At 47.0% G+C, this 16,219-nt stretch overlaps 1 protein-coding gene across 1 annotated transcript in view; it reads left to right on the top strand.

Moving 5' to 3' along the window:
* MUC6 (mucin 6, oligomeric mucus/gel-forming) overlaps nt 1–16,219 on the top strand; it is a 64,196-nt gene that overhangs the window by 45,740 nt on the left and 2,237 nt on the right. Inside the window, exons 30-42 of the mRNA XM_065682675.1 lie at nt 1,315–1,497; nt 2,670–2,939; nt 4,008–4,250; nt 4,978–5,025; nt 5,483–5,917; nt 6,926–7,378; nt 8,049–8,489; nt 9,042–9,482; nt 10,028–10,456; nt 11,356–11,796; nt 12,338–12,775; nt 13,240–13,821; nt 15,008–15,110. Coding sequence (XP_065538747.1) covers nt 1,315–1,497; nt 2,670–2,939; nt 4,008–4,250; nt 4,978–5,025; nt 5,483–5,917; nt 6,926–7,378; nt 8,049–8,489; nt 9,042–9,482; nt 10,028–10,456; nt 11,356–11,796; nt 12,338–12,775; nt 13,240–13,821; nt 15,008–15,110 — 4,507 coding nt within the window. The remainder of the gene's footprint in view (nt 1–1,314; nt 1,498–2,669; nt 2,940–4,007; nt 4,251–4,977; nt 5,026–5,482; nt 5,918–6,925; nt 7,379–8,048; nt 8,490–9,041; nt 9,483–10,027; nt 10,457–11,355; nt 11,797–12,337; nt 12,776–13,239; nt 13,822–15,007; nt 15,111–16,219) is intronic.

Raw genomic sequence — 16,219 nt, 5'->3', positions numbered from 1 at the left:
GAACACTGCTGCTATGAGGAATGGCTGAGAGAGTTGGGGTTGTGTTCAGCTTGGAGAAGAGAGGGTTCCACAGAGATCTTATTGTGGCCTTTCAGTACTTGAAAGGGGCTTATAAGAAAGATTAAGCAGATATTTTATCAGGGCCTGTAGCAATAATACAAGAGGTAATGCTTTTACCCTTAAAAGTGGGTAGATTCAGACTAGATAGACATTTTCTATGATGAAACACTGGAAGAGGATGTCAGAGAGCTTATGGATGGCCCATTCCATGTTGGGCTGTATGGGACTTCAAGCAACCTGGTCTAGTTGAAGATGTCCCTGCTGGTTGCAAGGGTGGTTGCACTAAGTGGCTTCTGAAGGTCCATTCCAACCCAAACCATTCTATGATTCTACAAAAAATTCATCACCATTCTTAGTGATGACTGTCCGTATAACAATTTTAGGAAGGTCTTAGTGGAAATGCGTGACTGACCATACCAAATCCATATAGCCTCATCCAGGAAAGGAGTCTATATATACTGATCTTAAATTTGCTAGAAATTGGAATCATAGAATAGTTAGGGTTGGAAAGGACCTTAAGATCATCTAGTTCCAACCCCCCTGCCATGGGCAGGGACACCTAACACTAAACCATGTCACCCAAGGCTTCATCCAACCTGGCTTTGAACACTGCCAGGGATGGAGGATTCACAACTTCCTTGGGCAACTCATTCCAGTGCCTCACCACCCTTACAGTAAAGAACTTCTTCCTTATATCTAATCTGAACTTCCCATGTTTAAGTTTTAACAAGTTACCCCTTGTCCTGTCACTACAGTCCCTAATGAAGAGTCTCTCTCCAGCATCCTTATAGGCCCCCTTCAGATATTGGAAGGCTGCTATGAGGTCACCACGCAGCCTTCTCTTCTGCAGGCTGAACAGCCCCAACTTTCTCAGCCTGTCTTCATAAATTCTGTTAATTTCTCCAAAGTCAGATGGTATTAGAAAATGTACACTATTGCTGAGTGAATAATAAAATACAATTCCATCTCTGCTGCTATGCACAAATACTTATGGCAAATTCACTTGAATTCGTGCAGAAGCTTTATGCATTTTTCTTCATTTTACTGTTTAATGTATTCACTGCACATAGTAGCAAAGGAATAGATGGATAACTTCTCTAAAATGTTTCATGTAAAAGGTAATGGTTTTTAATAGTAGTTACTACTAATAGTTATTAAGAGTGTTTTTATTTCAGAAAACAATTTTCAATTTGTATAGTTGTATTATAAACAGATTATCAAGAACTATTTATCCTTTTTTTCTTTGTCTCTTAGTAACAACAGTGCAGCCTAAAGTATCAAGAGGCTCTACCGCAAGTAGCCTACCAATGGTACCTAGTATTTCTTCTTCTGCAGCTTCTGTATCAATTGAGACTACAAATCCCACAGCAACCTCAAAAATCACGGTTCCAGTAACTTCACCAACATCACCTCTTGGCACAATAATGTCAACTACTGGTAGGTTTTTAGTGCTACTGTCTAAAATAAATGATAGTAAATAGTGTCAACAACTAGTAGGGTTTTAGTGTTACTGTCTAAACTAAAGTAGAATAAGCTCACTCTATACATAGTTGAGATACCACCCTACTAAGAAAGCATTGCAAGCTGTCTGAATATCCAAATGTAAGACTACAAATAATGAAGCAGGCAAAGGCTACTAGGGCTCCAGCAAGAAGTTTATAAACCAGAAATGTTCAGAAATGTAGATCAAAAGTGCATGGAAATAGGAAGGTTATAGACATTAGGTTAAAAACACAACCAAAATCATTTGTGTGCCTCATCCCAGAAGCACATTAGAAGCTCTACAAGCAAAGCACCAGTTCAACTCCAGCTGGATTTATTAGCTCAACTTCAGCCTCTTATCCACAACTGGTTCAGTTATGCAGTCATATTCAAGGAGCACCCAACCTATTAACTCTGAACAATGTGAGCAGGCTCCAAAGCAGAATCACATGGGTATCAGTGCAGCAGCTTTGTTTGGGACTCTAGAGTCCTGCTCCCAGGAGGATGATTCCTCCACCATAAATTACTTTTTGATTCTGTGACCGTGGAGACTCGTAATAATGTGTAGCTTCACACTAACATGCACTTCAACTAATAAGCCATCCTGGACCCAGGCTAACAGAGAAAGCAGGGTTAAAAAAAGGTCCCATAGCAGTCAAAACACAATTTCAAACACTGCCATTGTGACAGATGATTTGTACACTGGGACAAGGAAGGTCCTATAGTATGATGGTATGTAGCTTTGTAATTTGTATGTACAAATTATGGAAAGCTGAATCTGTGGCTGATTTGGATAATAAGAATATCCAATAAATAATCATTTGTGCAAAGCCCATACAGACTTTAGCCAAAAAAAAGCTGACTTCTTAGAAAAAAATATATAAAACCTAGGAAAAATACAGCAAATTAGAACAAAGAAAGTTATGAGACAATAGAAAACAAATACAAGTAGAGAGAGGTTTGGCAAGCTTGTGAGAACATGAATATAAAGAATTACACAGAAAATATTCACAAAATCGAGGGTGAAGACTGGGTTTCTGGAATATGGGTAGCTTCATAAATTGTCTATTTATGAAAATTCAATTAATTGATTACTCATGTTACATTATTTAACTTTCCTCCAAAAGAACATACTACATCAATTTTTACCACACCAAACATGACTACATCCATCAGTACCCCTTCCATAACTACCTCAACAAAAAGAGCTATGACCCCTAAACCAAAGCCTACACCTGTTGCCTCATCAACCGCTGCTTCAACAGAGACAGAACAAGTAAGGTTCACCTCACCACCCTTCCAGACCACTATCAAAAAGGAAACTACAACCACCTCAATACCTACTCAAACCACATCTCGGATCACAACTTCCAGCAAACCCGAACTAACAACAGAAGGTAAATATGACTTTTTTGGTATCTGCCAAGTGAAGCCACCATTTACAAGATGCACAACAATGGATTTAAAAAAACCAAAACTCAAGAATTCTTACTAGTTGTCTTAAAATTGCAAATAAATGGGAAAGTACATGGGTAACCGAAGAAGGGTGATAAAAATGAAAATTTCTGTGTCTTGCCAGTGGAGCAAACATCTGACATCCAAATATCATTTTAAAGCTAACATTTCTTTTTGGGGCCATACACTACGCTTCCTCCAAATTTAGGCAAAAATAAATATATAAAGAAAGAAATTTTACTTTGGAATGTCAGGTACTCCATATCCCAAAAAGGACAGTCTCCTCTGTGGCTGTGTGACAACGTGAATTGCTAAACTAGTCATTTACAAATTTAGCAACTGACACAAGAAGCTGGGACAGTGTGCAGTGGAGAAGTCTACTCTAGTGCCAGGGCACATGTACACTCTCTCCCAAACCTGGCGTTTCCCACAAAGCACTGTTGGGGTTCACACATCTGGATCTTCTTGTGCCAGCAATTACAGCTTCCTCTGAGGAAGTATCACAAGCCACTTTAGGAGCCTTACGAGTTCCCACCCATTACTTATATCCATTCTTTCTTACTTTACAGAGAGTGAGAGAACCCAAGCAACCACCCTGCACTACCATGTCCCAGTAGCTAAGAGGCAGCTGAGAGATGCCCTTGACCTAAGACTCTGCTTCACTTACCCCAGCTTTTCCAGATGATGTTCTTGCTCGGTCTGGAACTCCTTGGAGGGGAGACATGCACATCCAGAGAGGCTTTTATTTCCCCAGGACCTCCAGAAAGAGGCAGGGGGTGTTGAATTGTGTAAAGGTACCCTTCAGGCCCAGTTCTTGCCATATATTTTTTTGAATGGAAGCCAGCCATTGGTCCATTTATCCCGCTTGCCCAATAATACTCAGTGTGGTCTGGTCTTGCCTTTCTTACCCGCACTCATACTCTGGAGCTTCTACTCGGGGATTGCCCACCTCCTTTGCCTTCCCTTCTTGCCGTGCCACCCTCAATAAACCTGTGCTTTTCTCTCTGTAGCTGTCACCCACAGAAGCCCAACAAAGCCACACCTTGTGCAGCATCACATCACACAGAAGACCACCCCTGCCACATCCACCAGCAGCACCTCTGTCCCAAGAATGACCGTCCATGCCAGCAGCCCAGAAGCCCCACTGACAAAGATGTCTCCAAGTCCCAGCTCTTTAACTGCCACCTCAGCTTCATCTGCTTCTTCCCCCTCCTCTACTGTGCCCTCAACACGGTTGAGACCATCATATCCCGGTAAGGCTCCTTTCTGTCCTTTATGCTGCCTAGCTGCTCCTTCCAGCTCCCACCCGTTCATTCTCTCCTAAGCAGCATATCCCACACAGGCTTCACTTCTGGTATTCATTCTTAATTCCCACTGCTTTTGCCACGGGACTCCTGGGTTCCAGGCAGGTGTTGGGACTGGCCCACACATGACCCCAACTGCATCTTCTTCCCTTACCACTTCAGGGATTTGTTTCTGGGGCACAGAGGTATCAGGGTACAGTCATGCGTGAGTTCCTACCCTACAACTAGCAATCAGAGACAAGCTAACATACACTCTCTCCAGTTACAGTGGTGCCCTGATAATGCACAATGGGGGAAGTAGAAGGCAGTGAAACTGGAAACATACATCCAGTTTACACCTCAGGACAGTTTTGAGTGAGAAACAGAACACAAGGCAAGTTCTCCATCCAAAGGATGTCCAAGCCCTGACACAGCCATGAAAATGTGGGTCAACAAATGCCATCCCCTTGGCCAGTGCTGTCCCTGTGTGCAAAAGATTCAACAGTGGAGGGTGGGCAAAAAGGTGTACACTCAATTCCAGACTAAAGTTATCCCACTTAGACTGATAGGGCTCCACATGCCTGGGTTGCCTTGGTGTTGACTAGAACAGTCTCCTTTGAAGAGATGCCACAAAATGCTTTGCCTAGACTCTTTCCCAAGACTCAACCATTCTTTTCTCTCGTCCCTTTCTTTGTAGCAAGGGAGCCAACAAGAGCTAGGACTCCAACTAGTAAAGTAGTAACAGGTGAGTGCTCTGGTCAGGAGAGAGCTAAGAGACATCCATGGCCAATGCCTGTACCTTCACTAGCCTTGGCTCTCCCATGCATCCTTTTCAACACAGTCTGAAGCAGGCATATTGTAAACTACCTGTAAACCAGTGGCTCGCATGTGAAAGTAGAGATACCTCTTCCTATATCAAGACCTCTATGAAGAATCAGACAGAGGCAAATTGCTACATGGCAAATTTAAAAATCATCACCAGCCTGCAAATCTCAGAAGCAGCAGGATTGGATGAGGTATATTGGGAGTCATGGCCACATTCATTCATCCAAGGAAGGAAAAAAAAAAAGAAAATGCAGAACTTGCTTCTGACCTACTTGCCCATAATCTAGCATGAAGATTCTACCACAAAAGTGCCTGTATCATTGTCCTTCCCCTCTTACCTTGCCACTTTAAACTGATCTGTGCTTTCCTCCCAGCAGCCATGACACACACAAAGACAACCTTGCCACATATCGTGCCACCTCTGACCACGCAGAAGACCACTGGTACCACCTCTGCCAGCAGCACCTCCAAGACCTCTGTCTCCAGAGAGGCTGTCACCACAAGCAGCACAGAAGTCCCACACACAAGGATGTCTCCAAGTTTGTCTCCTGTCCCCAGCAGCTCCCTCAGCACCCAGCTGCCACCTACTGCTACTTCCCCAGTCTCCTCCACATTGGCCCCAACCACCAGCCCCAAGCCAACACCTACAACTCTATGGCCCAAGCTGTCTTCCCCAACAACGAGAGGTCCAAGAGAGTCACCTGCAACAGAGTCCTCTGCACCCTCCACAGCTAAAACCAGCCCAATGTCTTCTCCTGAATCTTCCCCCTCCTCAACTGTGTCCTCAACACGGTGGATCTCCTCTCAGCCTGGTATGGCTCCTTCCTACTCTTCCCACTACCCTGACTTCTGTTCCCAACTTTCACGTTTACTTTCTTGCTTGCATTCTTTTTCCCTTGCTTCCATCCATGCATGCGTGCATGCATGCTTCCATCCATACATGCATGCATGCATGCTTCCATCCATGCATGCATGCATGCATACTTTCATCCATCCATCTATCTCTCCATCCTTCCTTCCTTCCCCTTATGAGCTATAAGGCACTCACACATTTGTTTTGGCTATTAGCCATGTATTCCCGCTGCCTTTGGTCAGCTTAGGGCCTGGTGGACTGACTTTGGGATGGAACTAATATTTTTTACAGCAAGTTGTCTGGTGCTGTGTTAAAGATGTGTGTCCACATCAGCATTGATAGCTCACAAGTGATTTAGATGTGGCTGAGTGCTTGCACAGCATCCAGGTTTTCCCCGTTTCTTCTCCTGTCTGATACAATGTGGTTAAAGGGTGGACAAAATGTTGGTCGTTGACACAGCCAGGACCCAGAGGCAAAGTGAAGGACCAAGCTGATTCTCCATACCAAGAATGCCATACCCATCACAGGGAGACTGACTGGCCTTTGGTCTCTTGTGGCAAACCCTTTTGCATCTTGTGGGGGTTTTAGTTTGTTTTTCTTTGGTATCTTCAGTTCTGAAATCTGAGTGTATCTGGATGCATGTGGGCGTTTTTGCTTCTGCGCTTCCAATTCTCTTCCCTTTCCTGCTGATGGGGAAGTGAAAGAGCAGATGTTGAGCACTTACCATGCAGCTAGGACCAACCCACTGCTGACTGGCACACACATTGGTCCTGAATGGGTCTAAGCAGAATGGGGGGGCTTAGGGAAGAAACAGAAGCTCAACCTTCCTTTTGCCCTGCAAGACACAATGTATAATGAGGCTGACTTTCTTGTACGTTCTTACCCTGGGACATTTGCCCACCACCTTTGCCTTGCATTCCACTCATACCCGCTCACCTTCAGTTGACCTCTGCTTTCCTCCCAACAGCCTTCACTCACACAGAGACAACCATGCCACACATCGTGCCACCTCTGACCATGCACAAGGCCACCACCACCACCTCTACCAGCAGCACCTCCAAGACCTCTGTCTCCAGAGAGGCTGTCACCACAAGCAGCACAGAAGTCCCACACACAAGGATTTCAAGTCCAAGGACTCCAAGTCCAAGCTCCGCACCTCTCCCCAGCAGCTCGCTCAGCACCTGGCTGCCTCCTACTGTTACTTCCACAGTCTCCTCCACACCAGCCCCAACCACCAGTCCCAAGCCAACACCTACAACCCTATGGCCCAAAACATCTTCCCAGACAACAAGTGCTCCAAGAGAGTCACCTTCAACAGAGTCCTCTGCACCCTCCACAGCTAAAACCAGCCCAATGTCTTCACCTGCATCTTCCCCCTCCTCAGCTGTGTCCTCAACATGGCGGACCTCCTCACAGCCTGGTAAAGCTCACTCCTGCCCTTAGCACTTCTCTGATTTATCTTCCAATCTGTTATGTTTCCATCTTTCCTACTATCTTTTATTCCATCTCTCTCTCCATCCTTCCCTGTTTTTCCTTTCTCCCACCCAACCTTCAGTTCCCCTAGCCCCGCTTCCTTCCTCCCACCCACACTTCCATTCTTCCTACCTGCCATCCATCATAGCAGCACAGGCTACTGCATTTTTATTTTTTTTTGTGATTGCCCTCCATTCCTGCTTCCATTGCCATCAGTACTTTGCTATGGCCAGCTTCAGTATCAGCCACTGGGCAACGGTTTCTCCCACACAGTCTGGCCTCTGGTCTGGAGGGGGCAGTAGTTACACTGTGCCTGTTCCTTCAAGGGAAATATACACATTTGGAGATGCTTCTCTCCCTGGAGGGGCAAGGGATGTTTGCTTTATGGAGGGCACCCTTCAGGTGCTGTCTTTGTCCCCCTCTTTAGGGGCACATGCTGGGTTGGAGGAGGAGGGCAGAAGGCAGACACCCACTCCTCCCCTCTTGCCTGGCAAGACTCCGTACAGCAAGACTCTGCTTTTCTTGCACTTGCCCAGAGCCCTGGACTTCCGCCCACTGCCTTTGCCTTCCCCTCTTACCCCATCACCCTCAGTTGACCTCTGCTTTCCTCCCTGTAGCCTTCACTCACACAAAGACAACCGTGCCACACATCGTGCCACCTCTGACCACGCACAAGACCACTGCCACCACCTCTGCCAGCAGCACCTCCAGGACCTCTGTCTCCAGAGAGGCTGTCACCACAAGCAGCACAGAAGTCCCCCACACAAGGACATCTCCAAGTCCCAGCATTGTGCCTGTCCCCAGCAGCTCTCCCAGCACCTGGCTGCCACCTACTGCTACTTCCACAGTCTCCTCCACATCAGCCCCAACCACCAGTCCCAAGCCAACGCCTACAACCCTATGGCCCAAACCATCTTCCCAGACAACAAGTGCTCCAAGAGAGTCACCTTCAACGGAGTCCTCTGCACCCTCCACAGCCAAAACCAGCCCAATGTCTTCAGCTGTATATTCCTCCTTACCAACTGTGTCCTCAACATGGTGGATCTCCTCTCAACCTGGTAAAGCTGCCTCCAGCCTTTCCCACTCTCCTACCTTTTCTTTGCAGCTACCACAATTCCTTCCTTCTGCATTTCTTCTTTCTTCCCTTCTTCCTTCTTTCCTAGCAACACAGGCTGCTAGGCATTTGTTTTGGTAGTTGCTCTCTGTTCCTGCCTGCTTTGGCATCAGTACTATGGCATGGCCTGCCTTGGAAAAGGCCGTGTGGCACAGGTCTCTCCCACAGAGCCTTTCCTCTTTTCTGTGAGGAGACAGTTGTTGCACTGTGCTTGTTCCTTTGTGGGAGAAACATTCGGAGAGGCTTCTCTCCCTGGAGAGGCAGAGGGTTCTTGCATGTTGGAAGGAACCCTTCAAGTGGTGTCCTTTTTCCCCTATTTTGGGGGACATTCTTGGTTAGCAGGTTAGATCTAGGAGGCGGAGACCCACGCCTCATTCTTTCCTGGTAGAACTCAAGACACTGCCTTTGTGCCACGTGGCCCCAGCTAAAGACCACCGCATTTGCCTTCCCCTCTTACTTGATCAGATTCATTTAACCTGTGCTTTGCTCCCAACAGCCCTCACCCACACAGAGACAACCTTGCCACACATCGTGCCACATCTCACCACGCAGAAGACCACCGCCACTACCTCTGCCAGCAGCACCTCCAAGACCTCTGTCTCCAGAGAGGCTGTCACCACAAGCAGCACAGAAGTCCCCCATACAAGAACATCTCCAAGTCCCAGCTCTGTGCCTATCCCCAGCAGCTCACTCAGCACCTGGCTGCCACCTACTATTACTTCCACAGTCTCCTCCACACCAGCCCCAACCACCAGTCCCAAGCCAACACCTACAACCCTATGGCCCAAACCATCTTCCCAGACAACAAGTGCTCCAAGAGAGTCACCTTCAACAGAGTCCTCTGCACCCTCCACAGCCAAAACCAGCCCAATGTCTTCACCTGCATCTTCCCCCTCCTCAGCTGTGTCCTCAACATGGCAGATCTCCTCTCAGCCTGGTAAGGGTCCCTCTTCCCTTCTCACTGTTCTGCCTTCTGTTCCCAGAGATCATGCTTCTGTCATTCCTGCCTTATTTCTTCCAAGTATCACAGGCTGTTTGGGCATTTGTTTTGGTAGTTGCTCCCCGTTCCCTCTTCCTTTGGCATCAGTACCATGGCATGGCCTGCCTTGGAAAAGGCCGCGAGGCACAGGTTTCTCCCACAGAGCCTGGACTACTGTGTGGAAGGGGCAGTGGTTACAGTGTGCCTGTTCCTTTATGGAAAACACACATGTTTTGAGAAGCTTCTATTTTTGGAGAGGCAGAGGGTGCTTGCATATTAGAAGGGACCTTCTGGTGCTGTCTTTGTCCCCATCTTTTGGGGCACATGCTGGGATGGAGCAGGGGGAGAAGGCAGCAACCCACTCCTTTCTTTTGCCTGGCAAGACTGTACAGCAAGACTCTGCCTTTCTTGCACATGCACACAGTCTGGGAGTTTTGCCTACTGCCTTTGCCTTCCTCTCTTACCCAGTCATCCTCAACTGACCCATGCTTTCCTCCCAACAGCCTTCACTCACACAGAGACAACCGTGCCACATATCGTGCCACCTCTGACAACGCACAAGACCTCCGCCACCACCTCTGCCAGCAGCACCTCCAAGACCTCTGTCTCCAGAGAGGCCATCACCACAAGCAGCACAGAAGTACCACACACAAGGACATCTCCAAGTCCCAGCTCTGTGCGTGTACCCAGCAGCTCACTCAGCACCTGGCTGCCACCTACTGCTACTTCCACATCAGCCCCAACCACCAGTCCCAAGCCAACACCTACAATTCTGTGGCCCAAGCCGTCTTCCCAGACAATGAGTGCTCCGAGAGAGTCACCTTCAACAGAGTCCTCTGCACCCTCCACAGCCAAAACCAGCCCAATGTCTTCACCTGCATCTTCTCCCTCCTCAACCATGTCCTCAACACAGTTGATCTCCTCTCAGCCTGGTAAGGCCCCCTTCTGCCTGTTCCACTGCTCTGCCTTCTGTTCCCTGCTGTCATGCTTGCTTCCTTTTTTCCTTTGTTCAATCCATCCATCCATCCTTGCCCTCCTATACCATATGGGAGTTGCACATTTGTTTTGTCTGTTGGCCATCTGTTCCCTCTGCCTTTGGTTACCTTGGAACCTGCTATACTGACTGGGGTTGGGGTGGATGTGATTTTCATTTCCAGCAGGTTGTCTGGTCCTGTTGTAGATGCATGTCCTTGTCAGTGTTTATAGCAGCTATGCTTTAGGTGTCGCTGTGGAGGGTATGCACAGCATCCAGGTTATCTCCATTTCTTCTGCCTGTTACAATGTGGGTAAAGATGGGCAAAGTGTTGGTCATTGACATAGCCAGGATCCTGAGGGAAAATGAGGGACCAAGTTGATTCTCCATACCAAGAATGCCATACCCATTGCTGGGAGACTGACTGGGCTTTGGTCTCTTGGGGAATGTGGTGATTCTTTTTGCACCTTGTGGGGGTTTCAGTTTATTTTTCTTTGTTATCTTCTGAAAACTGAGTGTATCTGGATGCATGTGGGTTTCTTTTCCTTCTGCACTTCTGATTCTCTTCCCTTTCCTGCTGATGGGGAAGTGAAAGAGCAGATGTTGAGCACTTAGCATGCAGCTAGGACCAAGCCACTGCTGACTGGCACACATATTGGTCCTGAATGGGTCTAAGCAGGATGGGGGGAGGCTTAGGGAAGAAACAGAAGCCCAACCTTCCTTTTGCCCTGCAAGACACCATATGTAATGAGGCCGATTTTCTTGCACAGGAGCTCCACCCTGGGACATTTGCCCACCACCTTTGCCTTCCCCTTTTACCTCGTCACTCTAAGCTGACTTCTCCTTTCCTCCCAACAGCCTTCACCCACACAGAGAAAACCATGCCACACATCGTGCCACCTCTGACCACACAGAAGACCACCGCCACCACCTCTGCCAGCAGCACCTCCAAGACCTCTGTCTCCAGAGAGGCTGTCACCACAAGCAGCACAGAAGTCCCCCATACAAGAACATCTCCAAGTCCCAGCTCTGTGCCTATCCCCAGCAGCTCACTCAGCACGTGGCTGCCACCCACTATTACTTCCACAGTCTCCTCCACACCAGCCCCAACCACCAGTCCCAAGCCAACACCTACAACCCTATGGCCCAAACCATCTTCCCAGACAACAAGTGCTCCAAGAGAGTCACCTTCAACAGAGTCCTCTGCACCCTCCACAGCCAAAACCAGCCCAATGTCTTCACCTGCATCTTCCCCCTCCTCAGCTGTGTCCTCAACATGGCAGATCTCCTCTCAGCCTGGTAAGGGTCCCTCTTCCCTTCTCACTGTTCTGCCTTCTGTTCCCAGAGATCATGCTTCTGTCATTCCTGCCTTGTTTCTTCCAAGTATCACAGGCTGTTTGGGCATTTGTTTTGGTAGTTGCTCCCTGTTCCCTCTTCATTTGGCATCAGTACCATGGCATGGCCTGCCTTGGAAAAGGTCTCTCCAACAGAGCCTGGACTACTGTGTGGAAGGGGCAGTGGTTACAGTGTGTCTGCTCCTTCGAGGAAAACACACACATTTGGAGAGGCTTCTATATTTGCAGGGGCAGAGGGTGCTTACTTGTTGGAAGGAATCCTTCAGCTGGGGTCTTTGTCCCCCAGTTTTGAGGGACAAGCTGGGTTGGGTTGGAGGATGAAAGCAGAAGGCAGTGACCCACTCCTCCCTTTGGCCTGGCACGACTCCGTACAGCAAGTGTCTGCCTTTCTTGCATATGCCCATAGCCTGGGAGTTTTGCCTACTGCCTTTGCCTTCGCCTCTTACCCAGTTACCCTCGCTAGACCTGCGCTTTCCTCCCTGCAGCCTTCACTCACACAGAGACAACCATGCCACACATCGCGCCACCTCTGACCACGCAGAAGACCTCCGCCACCACCTCTGCCAGCAGCACCTCCAAGACCTCTGTCTCCAGTGAGGCCGTCACCACAAGCAGCACAGAAATCCCACACACAAGGACGTCTCCAAGTCTCAGCTCTGTGCCTGCTCCCAGCAGCCCACTCAGCACCTGGCTGCCACCTACTATTACTTCCACAGTCTCCTCCACACCAGCCCCAACCACCAGTCCCAAGCCAACACCTACAACTCTATGGCCCCAGCCTTCTTCCCGGACAAGTGCTCCGAGAGAGTCACCTTCAACGGAGTCCTCTGCACCCTCCACAGCCAAAACCAGCCCAATGTCTTCAGCTGTATATTCCTCCTTACCAACTGTGTCCTCAACATGGCGGATCTCCTCTCAGCCTGGTAAGGCTCGCTCCTGGCCTTCTGCCTGCTCTGCTCGTCTTCCCAGCCCTCACGTTTGTATCTTCCCTCCTTCCAGCCTTCCTTCCTCTCACCCTTTCTTCATAGCAGCACAGACTGCTTGGGCACTTGTTTTCGTAGTTGCTCTCACTTTAGTTGCACTTCTGATTCTAACCCCATTCCTGCTGATCTGGAAGTGAGGGTGCAGATGTTGAGCACTTAGCATGAAGCCAGGACCAGGACCAACCCACTGCTGAATGAACACACATTGTGTGCTGAATGGGTCTAAGCAGGATGGGGGCACTTAGGGAAGGAAACAGAAACTCAACTCTTCCTCTTGCCACACACAACTCCACACTTTACAGGGTTGCTTTTCTTGTACATGCTCCCAGCCCAGTGCTTTTGCCTATTTCCTCTCCCTTCTTGCTCTACCACTGTGTGTCAGTGCGTGCTTTCTTCCCACACAGAGACAACTGTGCCACACATCGTGCCACATCTGACCACGCAGAAGACCACTGCCACCACCTCTGCCAGCAGCACCTCCAAGACCTCTGTCTCCAGAGAGGCCATCACCACAAGGAGTACAGAAGTCCCCCCTACAAGGACATCTCCAAGTCCAAGCCCCACGCCTGTCCCCAGCAGCCCTATCAGTACCCAGCTGCCGTCTGCCACTACTCCCACAGTCTCCTCCACATCAGCCCCAACCACCAGCCCTAAGCCTACACCCCTCAGTACTTCCACCTTTAGGTCTGCTAAGAGCACTACATATTTTTCCTCCACAAACACCACATTTATTCCACATGGCAGAACATCTTCATTAATAGTTCCTACCAGGGTCTTTCCCACATCCACTCCTGTTTTGATCCCAACTGTTTTGTCTACAACAGTTTCTTTTGCACCCAGTGTTGTTACTACTGCTTCTACAGAGTCAGTAGAAAGGACTTCTCTGCAAACAACAACACTAACCACTACCCGCACTACATCAGCTCCTTTCACCACTAGGCTGTCAACGTCCTTGTCATCTGCTGTACCATTAACAGTGCCACAAGGTAAAGTATAGCCGTATCATCTCCTATGTCATATTTTTGGTTTTAGCACGCTTTCTTTCATGAATGTATGAATTCTTACATTCCTTATTCTTTGGTATGATCCTGTATGTAGGGATTGGTTCCATCTGTCATTTCTCCAGTTATTTTAATTTCATAACAACAGGTTTCCCTACTATATACTGATGTAAACATGAAAAAGAGGCCAAAAGGATGCTCAGGAGAATTACAGAATCATTTAGGTTTTAATCTTAAAATCCCAGTTAAGCACTGTAAGAAAAATACCTTTTATTAGGCCAGGTTATCTCCCAACTTACCTGTCAGTCTTCCCTTTAGCTGTCATAAACTCTTTCTGCCCACTTCAGCTTTTTTGGTCTCTCTTTTGCAGGATACTTTTTTCTCAGTTTTCAAGGTACAGTGATGTACCTTGAGGGTGAAGCAAGGATGGGCAACTTGGGAGGAACACAGAGCACTGTATAGGAGCAGGGCAAGAGGTGCATAGGTTGCCTTCGTAGTACACAATATCCTTGTTTCTCTTAATCTAAACGTGAAATACTACCTTTAAACTCTTTGGAAAACCTTTGTTTTCATCAGCTGTTTGCTTCATCAAGGGCTTAGTGTTTTGCTTCAAGTCAGGAGAAAATGCCAGATCAATACATCTAGTCATTACCTGCTATGTTGTATTACACATTCTATCTAGTAACGACAGACTTCAGGCAGGCATCTGAGGTGTGTACTTCTGGCTGCCTATAAATAAATCAATCATTGAAATGTTTACATTCAGCATCTTTCAGAAAATAACATCTCTTATACAGACTGTGAACCAGAAATAATTCCACCACAATTAGCCACCTGGTTGGTTTATTTGCATCTTTCTTTTCTCATCAGTGAATTAGATTGGTTTTTCCTGCTGGTCTGAATGTGCACTCTACTCTTAATAGGGTGTTGGGTTTTTTTGCTCATTTGCAATTCTAGTGACTTGCATTTTCTAGCTTGTTCTCCAGGGCAATCCTCTCATCCATCTTCAGTGCCTAGCATAAAGGCTTCCCTTGCTATGTTAACTCACTTGCAACTTGTTAATTGGCTCATGCAGTAGGAATGGTTTTCCATGAAACTGGGTACACAGGCAAATGTCATTCACGACAACTAAGATAACATTCTGCTATAATTTTTCTCTTACATTTGACAGAGCGCTGTAGAGAAATCAAGTATGAAGAAAAAATAACTTACAAAGGCTGTTCTACAAATGTCACTTTAAGCCGCTGTGAAGGATCGTGTCCATCCTCAACAAAGTAAGTTGAGAGATTATGAGGTACTTAAGTTGTTCCCTTGTGTTATTTGGCCATCTGTAAATCGTGGCATTTGTTAACTACCACTCCTTTATAATTCAGGGAGGAAAATATGGTTGGCATCTACCTAGTAATTAAATTTTGCAGTATAAGTCAGCTAACTACAAACAATGCTAATAAGGTCATTTAGTACATAGGGATTTACAGTTTAAGCAAGGAATGTCGTCTCACTTCCTTAACAATTTCTATAAACCACAGATATAAGTGCTGCAGGGTTTGAGGGCTGCTTTGTTGGTGGTTGTTGTTTTAAGAAGATAGAAAGGGTCAGTTAGGCTGCAACTACCTGTTTTCAAGCAGCCAAGGCAGCAAAATACGGAATTTCTCACCTTAACGTGTAGTGGCACTTGTGTTGTCTCATAATGTGGTCCTAATAGTGTGATTCAGGGATATTTTATGGTTAAAGTGTATTGTCACAGTCTCTGCAGTTCTGCTTGTTCATTAGGACGCTCATCAGGTAGAGAATTGAGGCTGTTCAATGAAACTAAAGCTACTGCAGCAGTATTAGGGTTCAGTTGTGTGGGAAATAAACAGCTAGTAGTCCCAACACTCCAAGCAAACACTATGTTCAATAATAGGGAAGCAATGAAGGGTTTTGCTTTTGCAGCAACTACTCTAAATCTATGCTGAAGCTATGAGCTACCCCCTTCAAAGGGAGTTCAGGTGTTCCCCAGCATTTTGAAAACCAAATGACTGATTTTGGATCTTGAGAGTTTAAGAGGGCTGGGGAGCCTGGAGGAAGTGTTTTTAGAGTTAAAGGTTCATCACAATCACTAAGAAAGCTATGGTTAAAAAACTGTTTTAATTGAAAGCAAGGAGGCTTCTCTCCTTTAGAGATATTTTAACAAAAATATTTTGCCATTTAACATCTTTGTTAACAAATCATATGCCAGAGGCCTTTCATAAGCTCCAAGTGCACAGCTCTTAAAAGAATGCCAATATACTAGTGCAAAAGAGTGGGGAAATCAAACGCTATGAGTTTTCCAGTGAGGTCTGAGGCCTAATAGCTGTAAACCCTTTGAAAGTTAATTCTCAAAAAGGCAGGCAGGAAGGCA

This window comes from Lathamus discolor, chromosome 6 (assembly GCF_037157495.1).
Source record: "Lathamus discolor isolate bLatDis1 chromosome 6, bLatDis1.hap1, whole genome shotgun sequence".
In the NCBI taxonomy this organism is placed as follows: Eukaryota; Metazoa; Chordata; class Aves; order Psittaciformes; family Psittacidae; genus Lathamus; species Lathamus discolor.
Note: the sequence above shows the minus strand (reverse complement) of the source record. Positions and strands in the feature narration are given on the sequence as shown.